Source organism: Sinocyclocheilus grahami, unplaced genomic scaffold (assembly GCF_001515645.1).
Source record: "Sinocyclocheilus grahami isolate Dianchi unplaced genomic scaffold, SAMN03320097.WGS_v1.1 scaffold1636.1, whole genome shotgun sequence".
NCBI classification, from domain to species: domain Eukaryota; kingdom Metazoa; phylum Chordata; class Actinopteri; order Cypriniformes; family Cyprinidae; genus Sinocyclocheilus; species Sinocyclocheilus grahami.
In genome coordinates, this window is record NW_015506815.1 from 11,827 (window position 1) to 23,878 (window position 12,052).

A 12,052-nucleotide genomic window follows, 5' to 3' on the forward strand; every position below is an offset into this window, starting at 1 on the left:
TTATCTAAACAGTGCTGTCTTTATATAATAATATTTAATAAATATTAACAAAAAGAAGTTGATTGGTCACGCTGGTTTTTTTTTTCATGTTGCGCTCTACCGCTAGACGGGGCGTAACAAGACCTGTAAACAGAGATGGGCATCAATACATGAAAATTTATTTAAAATAAAAACACAAAATACTGTGTGGAAAAATGTTTTTAAATACAAATACAGTATTTTGTATTTTGAAAATACACAAAATACATGTGAAATTGGCCATCCAATGTAGGCATCCCTATTGGCTGAAATCTATCTGGACCTATTCTGAATGCAAAAAAAAGAGAAAAATGAGATGTGTACAACTGCTTAGAAACTTCAGTTTCCATTTTGTATACCTCTTCCCTCCCCCTGACCTGTAGGAAATACAAAACTACAAAAAAAAACTTTACAAGAAATAAATACAAAAAGTTTTTGTTTTATATAAAGTTTATTCAAATTAGAAAATGTATCTAAAATGTAATTTTTAAAATTAGAATTCATTTAAATAGCATTTAACACTATTTGCCCAAAGTTTTTTTTTTTTTGGTTAACAATAAAACCAAAAGCTGAAGATGTTTTGTGGTGTACCATTCATCAGCGTTTGTATCAGTATTATAATCAATAATCAGTATTGTTCAATTTAGTGTTATATATATGTTATCATATTCATACAGTAGCCTATGTTTAGTTCTAATGTCACAAGTCATAATCTCAAGTTTACTGGGTTTTACACTATTTTTTAATTCTTTTGTGTGGGTTTAAGTAGTATACTGAAATATTTTCACGTTTCCTCCAAAATAACCTACAACCTTATCAGTTTATATGTGATGAAATCCTTTTATTCATAAACTTCTCAAGAAATATGGCGACCAGGAATGGATTGCGAAAGCGTGCGCACTGATTATGAATTTGTGGCTACGGATTGAAAAACCGAAGCTATTTTTAATTTACAAAATCTGAGAGCATGGATTGGAAATTTGTGGGTACTGTTTATTAATCCGTGGGCACGATTTGTTAAACCGAGGGAACAGTTTAAGAATTCGAGAGTACGGTTTATAAACTGAGGGGATGTTTTGCAAAACCGTCGCCACGGATTTATTATTTTTTTTCCTACAGGTGACTTCCCAGGCTCCGGAGCTTCCTCTTCAGGAACTCGAGCTGCGTCGGAGAACGCTTCGGGAACGCCTTCTGTGACCACGCTCTGAATCACATGTGAAATCAGTCCAATAGCTGGGCGAGACGTCACGGGCGGGTGACGTCATGACCAGGAAGCTATAAAAGCACGTGCGGCAGAGCTGGCGTCAGTTTTCTGTCATTCTCCTTCCTCACCCGCCAGATTCAGTGCCTGATCTCTGGGTTCGGAAGCCCGTTCTGCGGTTACTTCCTCCCGGGGTGTGGGCTCGACGCTCCACCTGTCTTCCTCCGAGGAGGTTGACGTGGAGGCTGTCGAAGAGGTTTCGCCCCCTCAATCGCCTCAGTATGAGGAGCTAGTGGAGGTGCTTACTCGCGCCGTGACTAAATTAAAGACCGAGAAGCAGGCCGAGCTGCAGCGAAGCAAGTTAGATGAACGGTTCCTGCACGCGAGGCCACCACTTCCATGCTGGAGGCTGCCATTTTTCACTGAAGTGTCGAGGTCGTGGGCCAGGCCTTTTTCAGCCTGTCTCTTCATCCCTGCCTCAGATTATTATGGGAATGTGGCGGGGCTGACTGAGCGTGGCTATAGGGCGATAGATTCCCATAATAATCTGAGGCAGGGATGAAGAGACGGGCCGAAAAAGGCCTAACGCTAGCTAGCTATCTGTCCCCAGGCATGGCATCGTCCTTAAAGGCTCCGACACTGCCCTTCAAGCCGCTGCGTACAACATCAGCGCTGGTGAGCAAGGGGTACGCGGCAGCAGGTCAGGCATGTCTGCACACAATGTCGGTGTTACAAGCGTACCAGGGTCTTCCTCCTCGACACCCCGCTTGCGCCTTCTGGCCTGTTCGGCGATACTGTCAATTCCACCGTCGACAGGGACCAGGAGGCTCGTAAACAGGCGGCGGCGTTTCAGCAGTTCCTCCCTTGCTGCATCTCAGCTCTGGTGGCTGCTGGGTGGGAGCAGTCCCCACCACGTACCAGCTCCTCATATAGGGAGACTCAAAAACAGAGCATTGCAGCCCACGCTCCCCCACGTCGGGACCGGAGGCAGAAGCAACACTCTGAGTCGGGGGCTTCAAAGCCTAAGCCGGATCTGCGGACCGTCCTTCAGGCTAAGAGGTCCTCGACCAAACGGTCCTGACTATTTGGGTGCAGGACTGGCGAGGGCAGGCCCTTCTGGGGAAGAGAGGTTCACAACCACATTACACGGTGCCCGTCTCCCCCCAGTGCCCTCGGGAGATCGTTCTGCCAACCCTGCCGGTGTTCCAGGGCGCAGCGGTCTCCAGCGAGCATTTCTTTCAGTTACCGCCTGGCAACGTAGTGGCACTGAGAGGCTCGCGGCCTCTGCGGAGGTCCCCAGAGCAGCTAGCCGTTCTGGGCACACCAGAGATCAGTCTCGAGAGACTGATTCCCTTAGTAGATTATTTAGCAGCGTGGAAGCTACTGCCAAATGTGTCTCAATGGGTCTTGCGTACTGTAGAAAGAGGCTACAGAATCCAGTTCGGTTCTCATCCGCCTCGATTCAACAGGGTCACCCCCACTCTAGTGGGTCCCGAGCAGGCTCTGGTATTAGAAAAAGAAGTAGTTACTCTCTTAAAGAAGGAGGCCATTGAGGTGGTCCCTCTGCACGAGACTCTGGGTTCTACAGCTGTTACTTCATTGTTCCGAAGAAGGATGGGGTGTTGCGTCCTTTTTTAGATCTGCGCCTATTGAACAGCTCAGTCATGTGACTGAAGTTCAGAATGCTCACACTCAAACAAGTCGTGTCTCAGATCAGGTCCGAGGACTGGTTTGTCAAGATCGATCTAAAAGTTGCATACTTCCATATCTCCATCCTTCCGCATCATAGGAAGTTCCTGAGGTTCGTTTTTGGGGGCAAAGCTTGCCAATATCGTGTTCTTCCTTTCGGCCTTGCACTCTCACCCCGTACTCTCACGAAGTGTGTGGATGCTGCTCTGGCTCCGTTGCGACTCCAGGACATCCGCATACTCAACTACATCGACGATTGGTTGATTTTAGCTCATTCAGAGCGGGTAGCGGTTCGACATCAAGATGTCGTTCTCGCTCACATGAGAGACTTGGGGTTAAGACTAAATGCCAAGAAGAGTGTGCTTTCTCCATTACAGAGGACCACCTATCTGGGCGTGGTGTGGGATTCGACCACAATGCAGGCACGTTTGTCCCCTGCTCGGATCGAGTCGATCCTCACTGCAGTCAAGAAAGTGACAGAAGGCCAGTCACTCACTGTCAAGTAGTTTCAAAGACTGCTGGGTCTGATGGCAGCTGCGTCCAACATGATTACTCTTGGCCTGCTGTATATGAGACCCCTACAGTGGTGGCTCAAGACCAGGGGGTTCTCCCCGAGGGGAAACCCCTACATCGACGATTGGTTGATTTTAGCTCATTCAGAGCGGGTAGCGGTTCGACATCAAGATGTCGTTCTCGCTCACATGAGAGACTTGGGGTTAAGACTAAATGCCAAGAAGAGTGTGCTTTCTCCATTACAGAGGACCACCTATCTGGGCGTGGTGTGGGATTCGACCACAATGCAGGCACGTTTGTCCCCTGCTCGGATCGAGTCGATCCTCACTGCAGTCAAGAAAGTGACAGAAGGCCAGTCACTCACTGTCAAGTAGTTTCAAAGACTGCTGGGTCTGATGGCAGCTGCGTCCAACATGATTACTCTTGGCCTGCTGTATATGAGACCCCTACAGTGGTGGCTCAAGACCAGGGGGTTCTCCCCGAGCGGAAACCCACTTCGCATGTTCAAGGTCACACGGAGATGCCTACGTGCCTTAGACATGTGGAGGAAACCTTGGTTCTTGTCTCAGGGCCCAGTGCTGGGAGCTCCTTGTCGCAGCGTAACGCTAGCGACGGACCCTCACCGGTTGGGGTAAGGTCATGAGTGGCCACCCTGCCCGCGGTCTGTGGAGTGGTCACCATCTGCCGTGGCATATGAATTGTCTGGAGATGCTGGCCATGTTTCGAGCACTGAATCGGTGCGCACCCATGTGTTGGTGCGCACCGACAACACAGCGGTGGTCTCTTACATCAACCACCAGGGATGTCTGCGTTCGTGCCCCTTGTACAAGTTGGCGCACCAGATCCTTGTGTGGTCCCAGGAAAAACTCCTCCGTAACCTTAAAATGTAATAAATGTTAACCATTTTCATTTTCATTTTTTCAGTTAGGTCTAACTGTATTCCAGTTAAGGATGCAGGATTTGTCATGACCGATTCCAATTTTTTTCACAACCAAATACGGTGATTTCCATACTGGTTGGCGATTTACTTCATTTTTATTGTTTTTATTATTTTTATTTCTTAATTGTTTATTTTGCTTTGTTACTGGCCAAACTGACCTTAAACAAACAAAAAATATCTGCAACATGAGGCAACTGCACAAAAAAAAACAGAGGAGGGGCTGAATGAAAATGCTAATTCACTCTTTTTGACAGCATGTGGCGCTTATAGAACATCAGCAATATAGTGTTTCCATGCTGAGGCGGCATACTTTTGAGTCCAACTGCGTGCACTGCGCTGACTTGCTGACGCACGTTTTGAGGACTCGGTGGAGCATCGCTCGTGGCCTTACGGGGACGAGGCCCACTGCTACCAGCGAGCCGCTTGATGGTGACGACTCAGTCTGGGGCCGTCGCCCCTTTCGCCAGTCCTTTTCACTGACGAGAGCCTTGGCCCATTTTGTGATGACGCAGCGGTGGGCTGATCCAGCCAGTGACAAATCCATCAACTGTCCTCAGTGTCACACTGGCCAAGGCCCATCAGGCTGTCTTTAATGTCGAGCCCTGGTTGATACCGTTTCTTACAGATAATATCATGATGAACACTACGTTTGAGTTAACGAATGTGGTATCCTTTCAGGAATAACCTGCCCGCACTGTTTATGGGCTGTTTTTGATTACTGTCAGTTTAAGTGCCTGCGATACAGTGTTGCCAGATATTGCTACGAAAAAATATATATATATATTGTCCAAATCTTGAGTTTTGGAAATAATATAAAGATATCGCTTATTGACCCTAACCTGCAACCTTCCACTTTATTCACTTCCTAAACTGTCACATAAGTGGAAAAAACAAATCCATAGATGCTTATAATACAGAGTATCTGCAGAATTTTTAAGCTCTGATTTAAGACTTTTTAAGACCTGCACAAATAAAATTAATATCATATGAGGGAGGTAGGGCAATACCTATGGTAATATATTAAACTGCAAGATCACTGTAAAAAGCATGATTTACAATTCAGATACAGGTTTTCACAAAAACAAAAAGTTTTATAAAATGGTAAACTTCACATTTCAGCCTTTAATCAATTTTGGATGGATGGATGGACAAAATGGATGTCAAAAGTATCAATTATTATATTAATTTAAACAATTATCATCAGCCAATTAATTAATATAATATATATTTATTAAATAACATATATACATTTAACAATTGTTTAGATTTTTAGAATGCATTATCTTCTTGTCGATCCACCAGTTCTACAACTCTGCATGTTTGCAGCGTTTGATCAAGGTTAGAGCTAAACTCTGCAGGAACATGGACCTCAAGTGCTAAAGTTGAGAAACTTTGGTCTATATCTTTATCACAAATCACACAACTAAAATACAATTCAACAGTTTATTTTTCCAACATAAATAAAAGTGAATCAAGTTTAGAAACAAGTTTTTAAAGGTGCATTCAGTAAAAAATGTTATGACTGACATTAATTAACAAAACATGCATACCTCCACTGGTATAAAATAGTAATATTTGGTCTACTGAAAATATAAAAAATAAAGTATGACTGAATGCTACTTCAAGTGTCTGCTGTTCTGTAAAACAAATCAATCTCCATTACCAACACAGGGCTCTCCAGACTGCGACCATTTTTTCTGCCGGTGCGACTAAATTTAGTAAGTGGTCAAACTGGTGCGACCAATTCTTTGTCAAACTCATAAGCACTGCATATGAGAAACATCAAACGGCAAATGAAACAAAAGCGTAATGAAATGGCGCTACTCGTTTGAGCTGCGCAGAGCAGACCGTTCATCAGCTGTGACCAATAATTGAGCAGCGCAAGCGAACTGGTCTGAGCTAAGAACAGGTTTATTCGGAAACCAGTGTTGATCTCGCAACATTTGTACTGCACAGCGCAGCGAGATTCAGTGAGAAGCGTTTGAATTCGCCGCAGAATGAATAAGAGAAGCATTCGTATTTTGCACAGAATTCTGTTATAATCAGATCAAATAGCACTGACGTAGAAAACCAGAAGTGGTAACACTAACTACAGTCCCAGCCTCAGACGTCACGCCCACGGACCGTTGGCTGAACATCTGATGCATATGGCAGATAAAATTGGAAACACTTCGGAAGTTTCAAAGTCATCATCGGATTGGTATAATAATACAGGTTTTCCGGGAGACATGTGTCGCGTTCTTTAACATTCCGCCTGGAAACAAATATGCCTTGACGCCAAACCCCCTCATGTTGACGCCAAACCAATGAGTGCTTATCAGGATCAACTAAACACTGGATTTTCAAAAGTATGTGAAATATTTAAAGTTCGCAGCATAGAATCTTTAAAATACATCCAAGAGTTTTACACATGATCTGTTATTGTGGGGACATTTCCACGCCCCTAAACATGATGCGGCACAAAACAAAACATGATTGGTTGATTTATCTGTCAGTCAAATGGCTTCTTGGGCGGTTCTTGCCATTCAAAGTGGCCAATGTTCCCAGACCTTCTGCCGTCAGTCTGAACTACGCTAACTATAACTATGGTGTTGTGCAGAAATAGTGGAATGTTATTACTTTATTCAATGTAAAACCTTTTGATAGAAAAATTCAAGCACTTTTCAATGACTTTCAAGTATTTCACAGAACTATTTCCAGCACTTTAAAGCTCAAAAAATGACGAGGATGACCAAAATATAGTTTGTGGTAAACAAACACTATTGTAAAAAAAAAATATCTCAGGTTACATATGTAACCATGGTTCCCTGAGTAGGGAACGAGACACTGCGTGCTCTAGGGGTCACTATGGGGAACGCCTCGTCATGACCCGTGTCTGAAGCATACATTCAAAAAACACCAACAACACGTTGGCCGGCGACAGCCATGACGTCACTACCGGTGCGACTCTAGTATAAATAGGCGCTGGGAGAACACATCATCCAGTTCTTCGTCTGAAGCTTGCGTCCGAAGCATGGCAGGGAACCAAGAGGATGCAGTGTCTCGTTCTCTACTCAGGGAACCATGGTTATATACGTAACCTGAGACATTCCCTTTCAAGAGAACTTCGAACTGCGTCCTCTAGGGGTCGCTATGGGGAACGGTATACCCACGCCACCATGCTGAGGGAAGTGCATGCCAGAAAACCAAGGGCGAGCACTAAGTACCAACTCTACCATAGCCATGGGAGTTGCCCCTGGGACGTTAAGACGGCTGTCAGTGACATTATCCCCTACGGCCAAAGTCGCGTTCTTTAACATTCCGCCTGGAAAAAAATATGCCTTGACGCCAAATCCCCTCATGTTGACGCCAAACCAATGAGTGCTTATCAGGATCAACTAAACACTGGATTTTCAAAAGTATGTGAAATATTTAAAGTTCGCGGCATAGAATCTTTAAAATACATCCAAGAGTTTTACACATGATCTGTTATTGTGGGGACATTTCCACGCCCCTAAACATGATGCGGCACAAAACAAAACATGATTGGTTGATTTATCTGTCAGTCAAATGGCTTCTTGGGCGGTTCTTGCCATTCAAAGTGGCCAATGTTCCCAGACCTTCTGCCGTCAGTCTGAAGCTCTGGCTACGCTAGACTACGCTAACTATAAGTATGGTGTTGTGCAGAAATAGTGGAATGTTATTACTTTATTCAATGTAAAACCTTTTGATAGAAAAATTCAAGCACTTTTCAATGACTTTCAAGTATTTTACAGAACTATTTCCAGCACTTTAAAGCTCAAAAAATGACGAGGATGACCAAAATATAGTTTGTGGTAAACAAACACTATTGTAAAAAAAAAATATCTCAGGTTACATATGTAACCATGGTTCCCTGAGTAGGGAACGAGACACTGCGTGCTCTAGGGGTCACTATGGGGAACGCCTCGTCATGACCCGTGTCTGAAGCATACATTCAAAAAACACCAACAACACGTTGGCCGGCGACAGCCATGACGTCACTACCGGTGCGACTCTAGTATAAATAGGCGCTGGGAGAACACATCATCCAGTTCTTCGTCTGAAGCTTGCGTCCGAAGCATGGCAGGGAACCAAGAGGATGCAGTGTCTCGTTCTCTACTCAGGGAACCATGGTTATATACGTAACCTGAGACATTCCCTTTCAAGAGAACTTCGAACTGCGTCCTCTAGGGGTCGCTATGGGGAACGGTATACCCACGCCACCATGCTGAGGGAAGTGCATGCCAGAAAACCAAGGGCGAGCACTAAGTACCAACTCTACCATAGCCATGGGAGTTGCCCCTGGGACGTTAAGACGGCTGTCAGTGACATTATCCCCTACGGCCAAAAGCCTAGGCTACACACCCCAAAAAACTTACCTGTTTTACAGGTAACACTTCATTTCCAGCGTTATCGTTGACATGATTGCAAAGATATTATTTAAACTGAGCTGGATGTTGACATCACTGAATTCAATGATGAACTGTCTTTAACTGAAAAATGAGTGTTTACTGTCATTTTGCATTATTGACACTATTTTCCTAATTAATGCTGTTCAGTGGCTGCCGCGCGAAGCCCTCACCATATAGGATTTAAGGGGCCCTCATTCTAAGGGGCCCTCGTGGCACTCTGAAAGACCAGCCCATAGATGGAAATGGTGCATCCCAAAACACTATGTTTGAGAAGTCATCAACTCGATCTAAGGTATAATGCTGGAGTGGCTAGCAGTAAATCTCTAGCTGAGGGAGCAAACACCCAGCTCTCAAACGAGAGGGAGCTCGTAATATATTGAATGTATTTTTCTTTCATGATTTTTTTTTAGGGAAATGGCAGTAATTTTTCTATGCCTAGCTAAATATGTGTCTGAAGCTCAAATGAAAAAAATATTGTTGCTTGCTAGAAGGGCTGGGCGATATGGCCAAAACAAATTATCACAATAAAATTGTTCATGTCAGTCAATATTGATAATTATCATGATGAATGTCAAATCTTTATTTCTTTCAAGTTTAAAAGCAGATTTTTTTCTCCTGGGGAAGGTTGTAAAACCCTGACAGTTAATTGTGGTTTTAAGCTACTCTTTATTGTCAGAACATGACAAACACTTCACGTTTTTGAATTCTTTACAATTTTCCAGGCATTTATCCTTAACAAAATAAATATCTTACTAGTAAAATAAAATGTTTCGTTTCTGCATGTGCTAAAGGGTGATGTGGTTTCAAGTCATGGCTCATATCTTTGGCACAGGTGTATTACAACACATTGCAATAGTATCACATGTTTTGCCTAATAAAAATGTACATTTGATAGTAGTTTGAGTTTGGATGAAGATGCCAATTTATGTTAATTTATTAACAAAAACAGTAACATCTGTAAAAATGGTAACAAACTCATTTTTATATGGTCACATTTAAATGTAAATTTAATTAAAATTAACCATTGGTCTTCCATAGCAGCATATAGTTAGATCATGATAACCACAGTTAAAACCATGCATATAGCATCTCACTCCCAAAATATAACTATATGGTTTCTATGGTATTTGTATCAAAAACAGCAGCCTAAATACATTTAATATAAATGCACAAATGCTACAGCTAAATCACAAAATACTGTAATTATATTCCATTATTACTTTAATATATTTAATACATATTTGCATTAATAATGTAATAAAATTCTATATGAAAATCATTTCTGCCATAATATCATGGTGCAGTTAGTGTTACTACAGTAAATCCATGGTGAATGATGGTGATTTGTAGATTGAAAAGCCTTCTGACTGTATCATTGTGCACAGTGTTTCTCCAAAGTCGCTTTCAAGGAAAATATTGTTCACTCGGCGGCCATATTTGCAGAACCGGGCAGCTATTTTGGGCATCCAACAGCCTTACGGGCATCTAGTGGTTAAACCATGGCATTACATATGAATATTATTTGACTATTTGCACTGAAATTTAAAAATATTTTCTCCATTTTAACCTAAATGCTACACTAATTGTAATATAAATAATAAACATATTAGAGAATGCTACATTTTATTCTGTCATTCATGGATCATAATTACTGCACATATCATTTAGTGCCAAAAATCTACTGAACTAAAGTATAGTACAATTATTTAATTGATTAAAAGTTACACTTAAGGTGTTTGGTCACATTTAACTGCTTAAAAGGAGTATGAGAACATATCAATGCTGTCTTTTTATCAGTCCCAAGAATAAAATGTTATTGTAAAGTGTAGTCAGCGTAGTTATCAATGCACATAATTACTAGACATTGCTGTAAATATAGTGAAACTGCTGTCTGTCCCGATTAAACCCATTCAAACATATAGACAGTGCAGTTGTTTGGAACTATTGAGAGCTCCATGAACCACTTGACCGCATGGCAGCAAGATCAAAGCATGCTGCAACTTTCTCAATGGCTCTGCATGTAACGTACATGCATTTTGGTATGCTTTGGAATGCTACATTTTGAAAGCAAACTTATTTTGAAGTTTTGTTGTGAATGAATGAATGAGGCATTTATATAGCGCTTTATTGTGTATTGCTCTGCACCCAAAGCGCTTTACAATCATATGAGGGGGTCTCTCCTCAACCACCAAAGATGCGACTGCAGCCACAGTACAACTCACCACACACCAGCTACAGGTGGAGAGGAGAGAGAGATAGAGCCAATTCAGTGGATGGGATTATTAGGAGGCCATGATTAATAAGGGCCAGTGGACAGAATCTGGCCAGGACATCAGGGATACACCCCTACTCTTTACGAGAAGTGCCATGGGATTTTTAATGACCACAGAGAGTCAGGATCTCGGTTTAACATCTCATCCGAAGGACGGTGCTTTTTACAGTATAGTGTCCCCGTCACTATACTGGGTCGTTAGGACCCACACAGACCACAGGGTGAGCACCCCCTGCTGGCCTCACTAACACCTCTTCCAACAGCAACCTAGTTTTCCCAGGAGGTCTCCCATGCAGGTATTGACCAGCTCAACCCTGCTCAGCTTCAGTGGGCAACCAGTCTTGGGCTACAGGGTGATATGGCTGGCTGTTGTGGTCTTGCCTTTTCTGTGTTCATGTTTCCCCTGCCCTTTGTATTGTGGTATTTCCTCTGTTGTCACTGTTTCATGTAATGCCTTTTTTACAGTGCATAAATATACCCATTTTCTTTTGTCTCCTTGAGTATTTTGTGTTCTATGTTCTTATTTGCTAGTGAGTTTTGGTTTATTCCAACACATTTACATTTATGCACTTAGGAGACACATTTATCTAAATTGACTTACAAAGACAAGTTCACAATTTTGTTAAGAAGTTCAGGCTGTTTCCGGTTTTGTTTTGTTTTTTCCCTTGCTTTTCATTTTTGGGTTCTTTATGTTACTATCACAATTTCAGTACACTGCATTTGTGTTCTTTACCACATCATGCCTCGTGAGTTGTCTTTTAAAACAGTGATTGAGTATGTGATAAAGTTTGAAAGTGGAAAGTGCAAAGTCAAACTCTGCCATTTAATGGGCACAGAAAAACTCAGCACAAGTCAGTCATATGCTTGCTTGTAGGTGTAGTTTCTTCTCTTCATTCTTCATCTTTAGTCTTGAAAATGCAAAAAATAAAAAATAATAATATTGATTTTATTGAAAATGTTTTATAGATTTTATGTATAAAAAGTCACTTTTCTCTACATAATCATCA

The 12,052-nt window shown here is 42.4% G+C and overlaps 1 protein-coding gene across 1 annotated transcript in view; it reads right to left on the bottom strand.

The window, feature by feature from the left end:
- Positions 1-3,564: 3,564 nt before the first annotated feature.
- Positions 3,565-12,052, bottom strand: part of LOC107571692 (myosin heavy chain, fast skeletal muscle-like) — a 12,129-nt gene continuing 3,641 nt past the window's right edge. The window contains exons 3-4 of the mRNA XM_016258025.1: positions 4,210-4,299; positions 3,565-3,600 (exon numbers count right to left, since the gene is read on the bottom strand). Coding sequence (XP_016113511.1) covers positions 3,565-3,600; positions 4,210-4,299 — 126 coding nt within the window. The remainder of the gene's footprint in view (positions 3,601-4,209; positions 4,300-12,052) is intronic.